At 39.4% G+C, this 12,784-nt stretch overlaps 1 protein-coding gene and 1 pseudogene across 3 annotated transcripts in view; both read left to right on the top strand.

Annotated features, from left to right (window-relative positions):
- Nucleotides 1–12,784, top strand: part of ARMH3 (armadillo like helical domain containing 3) — a 173,485-nt gene that overhangs the window by 67,337 nt on the left and 93,364 nt on the right. For all 3 annotated transcript variants that reach the window (XM_003994351.6, XM_045040596.1, XM_045040597.1), the window contains 2 exons: nucleotides 3,042–3,124; nucleotides 4,301–4,427. In XM_003994351.6, the coding sequence (XP_003994400.1) occupies nucleotides 3,042–3,124; nucleotides 4,301–4,427 (210 nt within the window). The remainder of the gene's footprint in view (nucleotides 1–3,041; nucleotides 3,125–4,300; nucleotides 4,428–12,784) is intronic.
- LOC102902474 lies at nucleotides 1,325–2,576 on the top strand (annotated as a pseudogene).

The following is a 12,784-nucleotide window of genomic DNA, read 5'->3' as shown; positions in this document are numbered from 1 at the left end:
AGAGTGAGTGCAAAGTCAGGGCGATGATGAAGGAGAAAGAAAGCGCTATTCCACGGGAGGTTGGGGCATCCCCTCTTGAGGAATTGTGGTCCCTGATGTCAGAGATTTGTGGGAGCCAATTTTAAGGTTGCTTTGTTCATTTTCTCTGCCTATTAAATTTCCTCTAGAGAATGACTACTTCCAGGTGAGAAGACCCTGGCCTTTTTGGGATGTGGGGCCAGGTCGGGGTCTGCTTGAATTATCAGGGGTAGAATGCGGGTTCTCCCTGGTGCCGACAGTATCGCCGTGCTGGATTCTCCTTCTCAGTGCTGTTTGGCTCCACTGATGTCTGTGGTAGTTGGGAGACAGGGTGCCTCTTGGTCTGTGGCAGAATTGCTCTCTTCCTCCCCTTGTATTTATCACTTTGTCATCCCTGGCTCTGAATCCCAGAGATCAAGACTAGCTATAGTCCAGCAGAGAAGCAATAAATCATTGTTCCCACTTCCTTTTCTCCAGGTTTTCTGCCCCTTAATTACCACATAACCACTGCTGAGGCTGCATCTTTTTGCTGTGTTGTTGGGGACAAAAGTCCTCGTTGATTGGATGTGTGCAAAAGCTGCTTTGTTTCTCTCCAACCATTATGTTTTGTAGAGTGCCAGGTGCTCTACCCATCCTTTTCTCTTGTCTCTTGTGAATTTATAGAGTCTGATTGTCAGGTGATTTATCCATTAACAGGGCTTGTCCGAGCTCTGGGGGTAGGGAGTGGTGTGGGCAATCCTTAAATAATTCAGCAAGGTGATCTTCATTGAAGATAGATGTTTGGGCTAGCTTAGTCATTTTTATGTGGATTTCAGCTAGCCCCCTTCATTCTCTGAGCTCCTGGTAGGAGTTAAGCAGGTTGTGTGATCTAGAATGGGCTCCTATGGAGCTTTTTTTGGGTCTAGTCCAACAGATTGCTTGTTAACAGACAACATCAAAAGGGCCACCTGCCTATCATTTGCCTTTCCATTATGAAATCTCCGAGAACTGGAGTCAGTGTAAGGGTGAAGAGTTCATAAATGAGGATGCCTATCACCTTCATCTCTAGCAAGGCTTTTTTGCTATTTGAGGGGAAGATTCAGGCTTTAGAAACAGAACGTAGACAGGCTCTTGTACTTTTCCTTGCCTGCTGTTTCTTTACTGTACCTGTGATTTCAGAGGTTGAGAGTAAGGGGTGTTGTGTGGCAGGTGGCAAGTGTCTGGAGAGTCTTACTCCTACTCATCATTGCCTGCTGTTTCAAATCAAAGCTAACATCTTTTCTCGAGGGGTAGTAAACTTCACACAAAGCTCAGACAGCATGGGAGAATGGACTTCTTTGCTGGCAAAGAAGCAGGTATGGTCTTAGAAAAGGAGAGGTCAAGCCTTTTTTTATATCTGTGGGAGTAGAGAGGCTTGAGGGGGAGAAGACAGAAGGACCGCCGATTGCTTGCAGCTGCTGAGCTCCTTCTGTAAGGTTTCCCATCAAGTAGGGGGAGGTAGGTACAGGGACAGTAGTCATGATGGGCACAGAAGTAGGATTTATTTCGTGGTTACAGGTGAAAAAGTACAAGGCGACTGGTGATTTATGCTTAATATTTATTTGCAAAAATGTCTTTATACCTACGTGTTAAGCTAGAGACTTAACAATCAGTCTTTTAGCTGAGGTTGCTTGGGTTTTAATCCTCATTAAGAATTACCAGACAGAAAGGGGACCTTTTCGGTAAATGTTGTCATGGTTGAGAGAGGACAGAGCGAGTTGTACTTTTGTTTGAATAGTTAAGGGCTTTTTTTTTTTCTCTTCATGAGCTATTTTCCTGTCTAGAGCTGAAGTCCAATATCGTTGGCATTTCTGGTGACCGGTTAGAATTGAAAGATGTCCCTCTTAACCATGGTGTTTGAAACAAACGTATAACTAAAACTTAGTGACGTGACATGCTAGCCACGTAGGGTGAGAGGGGGATCTTCATTTTAACCTATAAATTGAGCAAATGTGGTAAGTAAATCTGGAATACTAAGATGTCCTTTTTATAGTCAGATTTGCAAGCTTACTTGCTATTTAAGAAGTTGCACGAAGAGGTGGGACTGTGGGTATCTTTGAGACATGGCAGCTCCAGAGCAGAGTACGCACTGCGGTGGCCAGAGTCACAGCAGGACAGGCCTTTAGAAAGTTTCCTTCCCTTTGAGTTTTAGTTGAAAGGAGGGCAACCAAAACTGTAACCAATGGAGGCATTATACTTCCAGAACAATCTCCAGGAGAAGTATTGCAAGCAACAGTGGTAGCTGTTAGATCCGGCTCTAAAGGGAAGGCTGGAGAGATTCAACTAGTTAGAGATCCAACTAGGAAGTTGGAGACCAAGTTCTTTCAGAATGTGGAGGCACTAAAGTAGTTCTAGATGACAAGGATTATTTCTTATTTAGAGATGGTAACGTTCTTGGAAAGTATGTAGACTGAAAAAAATCATTTTTGAAACGGCATCAAGTGAAGCTGCCATTACAGTAAAGTTGTTAAATATTTCATCATGTAAATAATTTTCATGTTTCTGTTTTATAATAAATTAATGGTATCCAAAAAAAAAAAGTGGCACAAAGAAGTAGATTTTTAGAAACTTCTATGGGCAGATAATCAGATATGTGCTTGGGAAGATCAGTGCTTGCTTCAAATATATCTCCCTTACCTGCTTTTATTTATTTCATTAAAGTTTATTTATTTATTTTGAGAGAGTATGTGTGTATGAGCAGGTGAGGGGCAGAGAGAGGAGAGAGAAAATGAAAAGCAGGCTCTATGCTGTCAGCATAGAGCCTGACATGGGGTTTGATCTCATGAATCATGAGATCATGACCTGAACAGAAACTGAGATTCAGATGCTTAACCAACTGAGCCACCCAAGCACCCCTACCTTACCTGTTTTTAAAAAGTTCTTGGTAGCTGTGACTTACTCATTCTAGACCTATTTGGATTTCTTAGAATTAAGTGTATTTTCATTGCTTTCATTTAACTTTATTGATTATTCTTTGAATAGCTTGTTGATTTTTTTTTTTTAAGCCTTGATAAATTTGCTGAAGTTCCTTATGTCAAATGAGACCGTACTTTTGGCCAAACACAACATTTTTACATTAGCCCTTATGGTGAGTAACAAAAAATATTTCTTAAGGGGAATGGGAGATACGGGCTTCTAGTTATGGAAAGATTAAGTCATGGAGATAAAAGGTACAGTATAGGGAATATAGTCGTTGGTGTTGTAATAGTGTTACATGGTGACAGGTGGTCACTACACTTGCAGTGAGCACAGCACAACATATAGACTTGTTGAATCCCTGTATTATACACCTGAAACTAATGTAATGTGTGTCAACTGTACTTAAATTAAAAAAATTTTTTTTTCCTTTTTTCTGAAGCCACATCCTAAAATCGAGATGGGCCAGTTTGAAATAGGAGCTGGTATTATGGGGACTGAGCCACTGGCAGAGCCAGGCCTTTATTTTCCTTTTGGGTTAGACTTTCTAGACTGGTGCTCCCCACTCTTCCCACTCTCACCTATGTCTTTGGAAAACTTGAGACTCTTTTTCATGAGAGTATATTGTCTGGCAGGGGCAGGTATGGGTCAGTCTCTGTGAACCTTGGTCCCAGTTGAGAGACTACTAGACTGCTGTAGTCTCTGTGTTGGTACAGAGCAAAGCCTGGAGAGGTGTCCCAGCCAGATGAGTGGTTCCATCATGGCTGTACTTGGTTTCAGAGGAACATTACATATTCCTGTTTATCAGACTAGTTATTTGGGGTAGAAGGAGGGCATTGTGCCTTTTGACTATCTTTTTAGGATATTATCCAGTGTGTTCATAAATGTTTAACATGTGGGTGGGGAGGAAGCCCTGATTTTTGTAGCATTTGTGGATTTCTATGGTAAAACTACTCTCACCACGGCCAATTTCAAGCTAACTGTGTGACATTGTTGAATGCAGAGTTGGGGAGATGATCAATGATACACCATTCTATGATAGTCCTACCACACAGGTATAAGAATTGTAAATGAACCTCAAGAACATAATACTAAAAGATAGAAAGTAATTAGGAAGTTGTGAGTTTGAGTATTACCTTCATTTTAATATAATTTATTGAAATGTAAGTTTATATGTTAATTTTTAATAATGGCTTTGTTAAACAACCAGCTCACAAAATTTCTGAAAATGTAACAGTCAGTTCTTGTTCTTACGAGCCAGTAAGAACTGACTACAGCATATTACTGATAATACCATTCTGGTCTTCGTAGCTTGATGCCTGTGTATGGGCTTTTGCTTCTTTTTTAGATTGTGAACCTGTTTAATATGTTTATCACATACGGTGACACATTCCTGCCCACTCCCAGCAGCTATGATGAACTCTACTACGAGATTATCCGCATGCACCAGAGCTTTGACAACCTCTACTCTATGGGTAAGCTGTCTTTTCTTTTTGTTCTCCTCTCTCTGTCAGCTGTGGTTTTTGGCATGTAAGGGGGAAAAAAAACTATCAAAGATTTTCTTCTGGTTGCTTGGTGCCCTGCTTGGCATAGAAATACAGAAGTCTTCTCTTCTCAGTAAATAGGAAGTTGTATGTGCAGTTCTTTGCTTTTAGGCACTCAAAGCTGATTGCAGTAGAAAGCTGGTTAGCAGCCCTGTAGCCCTTATGTTTATGAGAGAGAGAGAGGGAGAGAGAATAGGGAGGCCTGTGGATTTAGTGACTGTTAGTGAGATGGGAGTGAAAGAGTGGGTGGAAATTGACAGCATAAATAGAAGAGCTTGAATCCCAAAGGAACATTGTGTGATTTGAGAAGGTACAGGATTTTAAAGAGTTTTAATGTACCTATGTATTTTTAGCATAACATACAAGAGGAAGTGGGCATTAGATAAAAATCGCTCTTGCAAACCTTTTGGTGATTGGCTCAATGAAAATTTACTCTGCGGCCATAGTAAATATAACTTATTTCTGAAAGGACTTGTATCCCTGTCAATTTGAGTGAAGAGTCTAGTCAGACCTACCTGGAGTTGGAAAGGTTAGGAAAGGTTTCTATAGATTACACAGAAGCAGAAAGCCCTTCACTAAAGCTATTTAAAAAAAACCCCAAAAACCTAATTTACTAGCTTTATTAAGGTAGAATTGATATATAATAAACTGCACGTGTTGAAAGTATACAATATTTGATGAGTTTTGACATACATATATGTACCTGAAGCTATCACTACAATCAAGATAATGAGCATATCTGGGGCACCTGGATGGCTCAGGCAGTTAAGCTTCCAACTTTGGCTCAGGTCATGATCTTGCGGTTCATGAGTTTGAGCCCTGCATCGGGCCCTGTGCTGACAGCTCAGAGCCTGGAGCCTGCTTTATATTCTGTGTCTCCCTTTTTCTCTGCCCCTTCCCCTCTTGCACTCTATGTCTGTCTCTCTCTCAAAAAATGAATAAACATTAAAAAAAAAAAGAAAGGAAAAAACAAGATAATGAACATATCTGTCATTTACCAAAAGTTTCCCTATATCCCTGTATGTCCCTCCTGCCACCTCTTACCACCCTTATCCCTTGCTTTCTGTCTCTGCAACCACCGATCTGCTTCCTGTCACTACAGATTGGTTTGCTTTATCCCTTTTGTTGAGACTATTATCTTGAGAAAACTAGAGGGGATTTGGAACAAGTACTAGGAGAAAGAGTAGAAGCAAACAGTAGAAAAGAAGGATTGCCCAGGAGGAGCAAAATTTTTTGTAATATATTTTATTTTTTAGAGCAGTAGAGGAAAACTTTTGAGAGGCGTGTATAGCTTTGCTGTGATGTCTTTGGCAGTGGAAGTAAGGCCTTGTATCAGTTGGATGTTTTCAACTGCAAGTATCAAAAACTGACTTAAACTACCTTAAACAATAGGAAGATTATTTCACCTGGCAAGAATTCTAAGGAATGACAACTCCAGAAAGGTGTGATCCATTGCTCAGTGTTTGCAAGGACCAGGTGTTTTCTGTTTCTCCAATCTTATTCTCAGAATAACAGCTTTAGCATCAGGTCAGTTCCCCTGAGGATAGCAAGTTCCAGTTGTCACATCAAGACACATGGTCTTTTTTTTTTTTTAGGAGCTATTAAGTGTTCTATGAGAACCCTCTAGCAGACTTCCTATTGTCAAATGTGCTCAGTGTTCCTTGTGGGGTTTGTGTCCGCCCAGCTTTATCTATATCCTTGTTTTCAAGAATTTGGAATTTTCTGAGGGTGAAAAGCTACCCCAGAGGTCTTAGCAACCATTAATAGATGAATAAAGATGTCTTTCAGTGAGGAAAGGAAGGAGAGTTGGAGTGGGGGAAATATTTTATAGAAGCCTGACATACCTACTCAGCTGGGCCATGTGCACAGTCAAATGAGGTAAGCCTTTGTAGCTACAGCAACAAGGTAAGAGGAGATATCTGGGCATGCTCACATCTGACAAGGGAATTAAAATGTTAATCAGGTGAGCGCAAATAGGAAAATGAGAAATTTCACTAAATGAAATACAACAAACAGAGCATGTTTCAGTGCTTTCCATTTTATGTAAAGTATTATGAAAAAAAATTTAGTTTTTTAAGTCAGGTTTTTAAAGGTATACTTCCATATATAGTAAAATGCACCCTTTTTAATGTATAGTTCTGACTTTTGACAACTGTGTGGAAGTATAATTATCACAAAAAAATGAAGAAGTGAAAGAGTGTCATCATCCCAGAAAGTTCTCTTGTGCTCTTGTGAGGTCAGCTCCTTCACTCATCCTAAACCTGTAGTAGCCACTAACCTGTTCCCTGACCCCAGAGTTTTGTGGGGTTTTTTGTTTTTTTTTCATAGTTTTGCTCTTTCAAAAAAACCCCAAAGATGAGGTCATATAGTCTTTTGTGTTTGGCTTCTTTTACACAGTAATTCATTTGAAATTCATCTATGTTGATGCATATATCAGTAGTTTATTCCTTTTTATCATAGAATAAATCCCATTGTAAGACTATGCCAGCTTGATTTATCCATTTCTAGGTTGAAGGACATTGAGAGGTTCCAGATTTTAGCGATTATGAATAAAGCTCCTATAAACATTATTGTACAGGGTTTTATATGAACACAAGCTTTTATTTCACTTGGTGACATACCTCTGAATGGATTTTTGGCTATCATGGTTAAGTATATGTTTCTTTTTTTTTTTATTTTATTTTTTAATTTTTTTTTTTTAATTTTTTTTTTCAACATTTATTTAGTTTTTTGGGAGAGAGAGAGAGACAGAGCATGAACGGGGGAGGGGCAGAGAGAGAGGGAGACACAGAATCGGAAACAGGCTCCAGGCTCTGAGCCATCAGCCCAGAGCCCGACGCGGGGCTCGAACTCACGGACCGTGAGATCATGACCTGGCTGAAGTCGGACGCTTAACCGACTGCGCCACCCAGGCGCCCCTTCTTTTTTTTTTTAAATGGGGTGCTCAACCCAGTTGGTTGGGCATCCTGACTTTTTTTTTTTTTTAATTTTTTAATGTTTATTTGTTTTTGAGAGAGAGACAGAGTGCAAGCAGGGGAGGGGCATAGAGAGGGAGACACAGAATCCGAAGTAGGCTCCAGACTCTGAGCTGTCAGCACAGAGCCCAACACAGGGCTCGCTCACGAGCAGTGAGATCATGACCTGAGCTGAAGTTGGACGCTCCACCGACTGAGCCACCCAGGCCCCAAGTATATGTTTCTTATAAAGAAAACACCAAACTGTTTTCCAAAGAGATGACCTATTTTACATTCCCCTCAGCAATATGCAAGAGTTACAGTCGTTCCATATCCTAATCAGTACTGGTTTGTCTGTTTGGTTGGTTGTTTTTGGCTTCTTACAGGTGTGTGGCAATATCTCTTTATGGTTTTAATTTGCATTTCCCTAATGAATAATGAGGTTGATCATCTTTCCTGTTTCTTTTTGCCATATTCTTTAGTTTTGAAGATCTTTTGTCCATTTAAAAAAACATTGCATACCCATGTTCATAGCAGCACTAGTCACTATAGCCAAGAGATAAAAGCAACCCAGACATCCATTAATGGATGAATGGATAAATAAAATGTGGCATATACATTTAATGGAATACTGTGCGCCCTTAAAAAGGAAAGAAATCTCTTACATTCTACAGTGTGGATGAGCATTGAGAACATCATGCTAAGTGAAACCAGCCAGTCACAAAAGGACAATACTGTATGCTCCCATTTATGTGAGATATCTAAGGTAGTCAAAATTCATAGATACAGAAAGTAGAGGGGCACCTGGGTGGCTCAGTCGGTTGAGCATCTGACTCTGGATCTAGGCTCAGGTCATGATCTCACGATTCGTGGGTTCAAGCCCCACATTGGGCTCTGTGCTGACAGCACAGAGCCTGCTTGAAATTCTCTCTCTCTCCCTCTCTCTACCCTTCTTCCTCCCACGTTCTTTCTCTGTGTTTCAAAATAAATAAGTAAACTTGAAAAAAAAAAAAAGAATGGTGGTTACCAAGGGATGGGGGAGGGTGCAAAAGGAGTTGTTTAATAGGTATAGAGCTTCAGTTCTTCAAGATAAAAAGGTTCTGGAGACCTGTTTTGTAACAATGTAAGTATACTTAACACTATTGAACAATACATTTAAAAATGGTTAAGATGGTAAGTTTTATGATATGTGTTTTCTTAACACACACACACACACACACACACACACACACACACACACACTAAACCCTAGACTTTATTTGGATTCTAATTTTTCCTCTAATGTCCCTTTTGCATTCCAGGATTCCATCCATGTTACATTTAGTCCTAATGTCTCTTTAGTCTCTTCTTGTCTGATAGTTTCTTGGTGTTTCCTTGTTTTTCGTGACCTTGACGGTTTTGAGGAGAATCTTCCTCAGTTTAGGTTTGTCTCATGATTTACTCAGGGTTGGACTGGGGTTCTAGGTTTTGAGGAAGAATGCCACAAAGTCAGAGTGGTCTTTTCATTACATTTGGGTGTATATTATCAACATGACTTATCACTGGTGATATTAACCTTTATCACTTGGTTAGGGTAGTGTTTGCAAAGTTTCTCTGGTGCATAGTTGTGGTTTTTCCTCCCTTTCTGTACTCTTTTCTTTGGAAGCAAGTCAGTAAATGCAGTTAGCACTACAGTTGGTATTAGCTGTGGGGACGTTAAGCTCCACCTCCTTGAGGGGAGAGAGTATCTCCATAAATTATTTAGAGTTCTTTAAAAAAATTTTTTTTAATGTTTTTTTATTTTTGAGAGAGGGAGAGAGTGCAAGTGGGGAAGGGGTAGAGAGAGAGGGAGACCCAGAATCTGAAGCAGGCTCCAGGCTCTGAGCTGTCAGCACAGAACCCGAAGCCAGGCTCAAACTCGTGAACCATGAGATTGTGACCTGGGCCGAAGTCGAATGCTTAACCGACTCAGCCACCTAGGCGCCCCTAGAGTTCTTCTATAAGGAGAATTGGTTGTTGTTTTATTTTTGAGATGTGAGATTTCTTTGTATATTTTGCCTACTAGTCCTTTATCACTTATGTGGGTTTTATTTATTTATTAAAAAAAATTTTTATATATAATTTATTGTCAAATTAGTTAACATACATTGTATGTATACAATGTGCTCTTGCCTTCAGGAGTACATTCCCATGATTCATCACTTGCATAAAACACCCAGTGCTCATCCCAACAAGTGCCCTCCTCAATGCCCATCACCCATTTGCCCTGCCCCCCCCCAACTCCCTTCCACCCTCAGTTTGTTCTCTGTATTTAAAAGTCTCCTATGGTTTGCATCCCTCTCTGTTTGTAACTATATATATTTTTTTCTTTCCTTTCCCCCATGGTCTTTGTTAAGTTTCTCAACTTCTGCATATGAGGGAAAACATATGATACCTGTCTTTCTCTGGCTGAATTATTTCACTTAGCATAATACCCTCCAGTTCCATCCACATTGCAAATGGCAAGATTTCATTCTTTTTCATTGCCAAGTAGTATTCCTGTGTGTGTGTGTGTGTGTGTGTGTGTGTGTGTGTGTGTGTGTGTGTGTTTGTGTATCACATCTCCTTATTCATTTACCAGTTGCTGGACGCTTGGTCTCTCTCCATAATTTGACTATTGTTGATAGTGCTGCTGTAAACCTCGGGGTATATGTGCCCCTTTGAATTAGCACTCCTGTATCCTTTGGATAAATTCCTATTAGTGCTATTGCTGGGTCATAGGGTAATTCAGTCTTTAATTTTTTGAGGAACCTCCACACTGTTTTCCAGAGTGGCTGTACCAGTTGCATTCCCACCAGCAATGCAAGAGGGTTTCCCTTTCTTCATATCCTTGCCAATATCTGTTGTTCCTGAGTTGTTAATTTTAGCCACTCTGACTGGTGTGAGGTGGTATCTCAATGTAGTTTTGATGTATATTTCCCTGATGATGAGCGGTGTTGAGCATCTTTTCATGTGTCTGTTAGCCATTTGGATGTCTTCTTTGGAAGAATATCTATTCATATCTTCTGCCCATTTCTTCACTGGATTATTCATTTTTCAGGTGTTGAGTTTGGTAAGTTCTTTATAGATTTTTGATACTAACCCTTTATCAGATATGTCATTTGCAAATATCTTCTTCCTTTCTGTCGGTTGCCTTTTAGTTTTGTTGACTGTTTCCTTTGCTGTGCAGAAGCTTTTTATCTTGATGAGGTCCCAATAGTTCATTTTTGCTTTTATTTCCCTTGCTTTTGGAAACATGTCAAGTAAGAAATTGCTGCAGCCGAAGTCAAAGAAGTTTTTGCCTTTTTTCTCCTCTAGGATTTTGATGGCTTCCTTTCTTACGTTTAGGTCTTTCATCCATTTTGAGTTTATTTTTGTGTATGATGTAAGAAAGTGGTCCAGATTCATTTTTCTGCTTGTCCAGTTTTCCCAATACCTTTTGGTGAAGAGATTGTCTTTTTTCCATTGGATATTCTTTCCTGCTTTGTCAAAGATTAGTTGGCCATACGTTTGTAGGTCCATTTCTGGGTTCCCTATTCTGTTCTATTGATCTATCTATCTGTTTTTGTGCCAGTACCATACTGTCTTGATGATTACAGCTTTGTAGTACAGCTTGAAGTCTGGAATTGTGATGCTTCCAGATTGTGTTTTCTTTTTCAGGACTGCTTTGGCTATTTGGCGTCTTTTCTGGTTCCATACAAATTTTAGGATTGTTTGTTCTAGCTCTGTGAAGAATGCTGGTGTTATTTTGATAGGGATTTCATTGAATATGTATCTTGCTTTGGGTAGTATCAACATTTTAGCAATATTTGTTCTTCCAATCAATACTGCCTATATTTTCTTTTAGGAGTTTTATGGTTTTGGGTGTTCCATTTTGGTCTTGAATCCATTTTGAGTTTATTGTGTATGGTGTAAGGAAATGGTCCAGTTTCTTTCTTCCTTCCTTCCTTCCTTCCTTCCTTCCTTCCTTCCTCCCTCCCTCCCTCCCTCCCTCCCTCCCTCCCTCCCTCTCTTCCTCCCTCCCTCCCTCCCTCCCTCCCTCCCTCCCTCCCTCCCTCCCTTCCTTCCTTCCTTCCTTCCTTCCTTCCTTCCTTCCTTCCTTCCTTCCTTCCTTCTTTTTGCATTTAGCTATCCAGTTTTCCGAACACCGTTTATTAAAGAGACTGTCTCTTCTCCATTGTATATTTTGCCTCCATTGTCATAGATTAATTGACCATATAGACGTCAATTTATTTCTGAGTTCTCTACTCTGTTTCATTGATCTGTGTCTCTGTTTTGTGCTAGTACCATGCTGTTTTGGTCACTGTAGCTTTGTAGTAAAAGTTGAAATCTGGGGGGCAGGATATCTCCAGGTTTGCTCTTCTTTCTCAAGATTGCTTTGGCTATTCAGGGTCTTTAGTGGTTCCATACAAATTTTATGATTATTTGTTCTATTTCTGTGAAAAATGCTGTTGGTATTTGGATAGGGATTGCATTGAATCTGTAGATGGCTTTGGGTAGTATGGACATTTTAATAGATTTAATTCTTCCAGTCCATGAGCATGGTATATCTTTCCATTTAATTGTGTCCTCTTCAGTTTCTTTCATCAGTGTCTTAGAGTTCTTAGAGTACAGGTCTTTTACCTCCTAAGTTAAATTTATTCCTAGGTATTTTATTCTTTTTGATGCAATTGTAAATGAGATTGTTTTCTTAATTTCTGTTTCTGATTGTTAGTTATTAGTGTATGAAAACACAGCATATTTCTGTATATTAATTTTGTATCTTGCTACTGTACTGAACTTATGTATTGGTTCTAGTAGTTTTTTGGTGGAGTCTTTAGTGTTTCTGTATATAGTATCATGTCTCTGCAAATAGTGATAGGTTTACTTCTTCCTTCCCAATTTAGATGCCTCTTCTGTATTTTTTAAATATGCCATTAATCTCAGTAATCTTAGTTCATTTTTTCCAGTGTAGTTTGCATTCCACAAGGTTTATTTCTTCCTTAAAAGTTCTGTTTGGACTTCTTTTTAATATGTCCATTACTTTCCTCATTGTATTTGTATTTTCCTCAATTTTCCTGAGAATATGGAGCATATTTACAATAGTTGTTTTAATGTCCTTTTCTGCTAATTCTGCTATTTTTCTTCATGTTTAGATCTATTTCTGTTAACTGATTTTTCTCTTTATGGTTTATGTTTTTCTGTTTCTTTGAATGCCCGGTCATTTTAAAATTGGATTTTGAACATTGTGATTTTAATGTTATGAGTGCTAGATTTTGTGACATATTTTTATATAATGTTAACCTTTGTTTTAGAATGGGCTTGTTTTGGGGCGCCTGAATGGCTCAGTCAGTTAAG

This window comes from Felis catus, chromosome D2 (genome assembly GCF_018350175.1).
Source record: "Felis catus isolate Fca126 chromosome D2, F.catus_Fca126_mat1.0, whole genome shotgun sequence".
Taxonomy (NCBI): domain Eukaryota; kingdom Metazoa; phylum Chordata; class Mammalia; order Carnivora; family Felidae; genus Felis; species Felis catus.
This window is presented reverse-complemented; position numbering and strand designations above follow the sequence as displayed.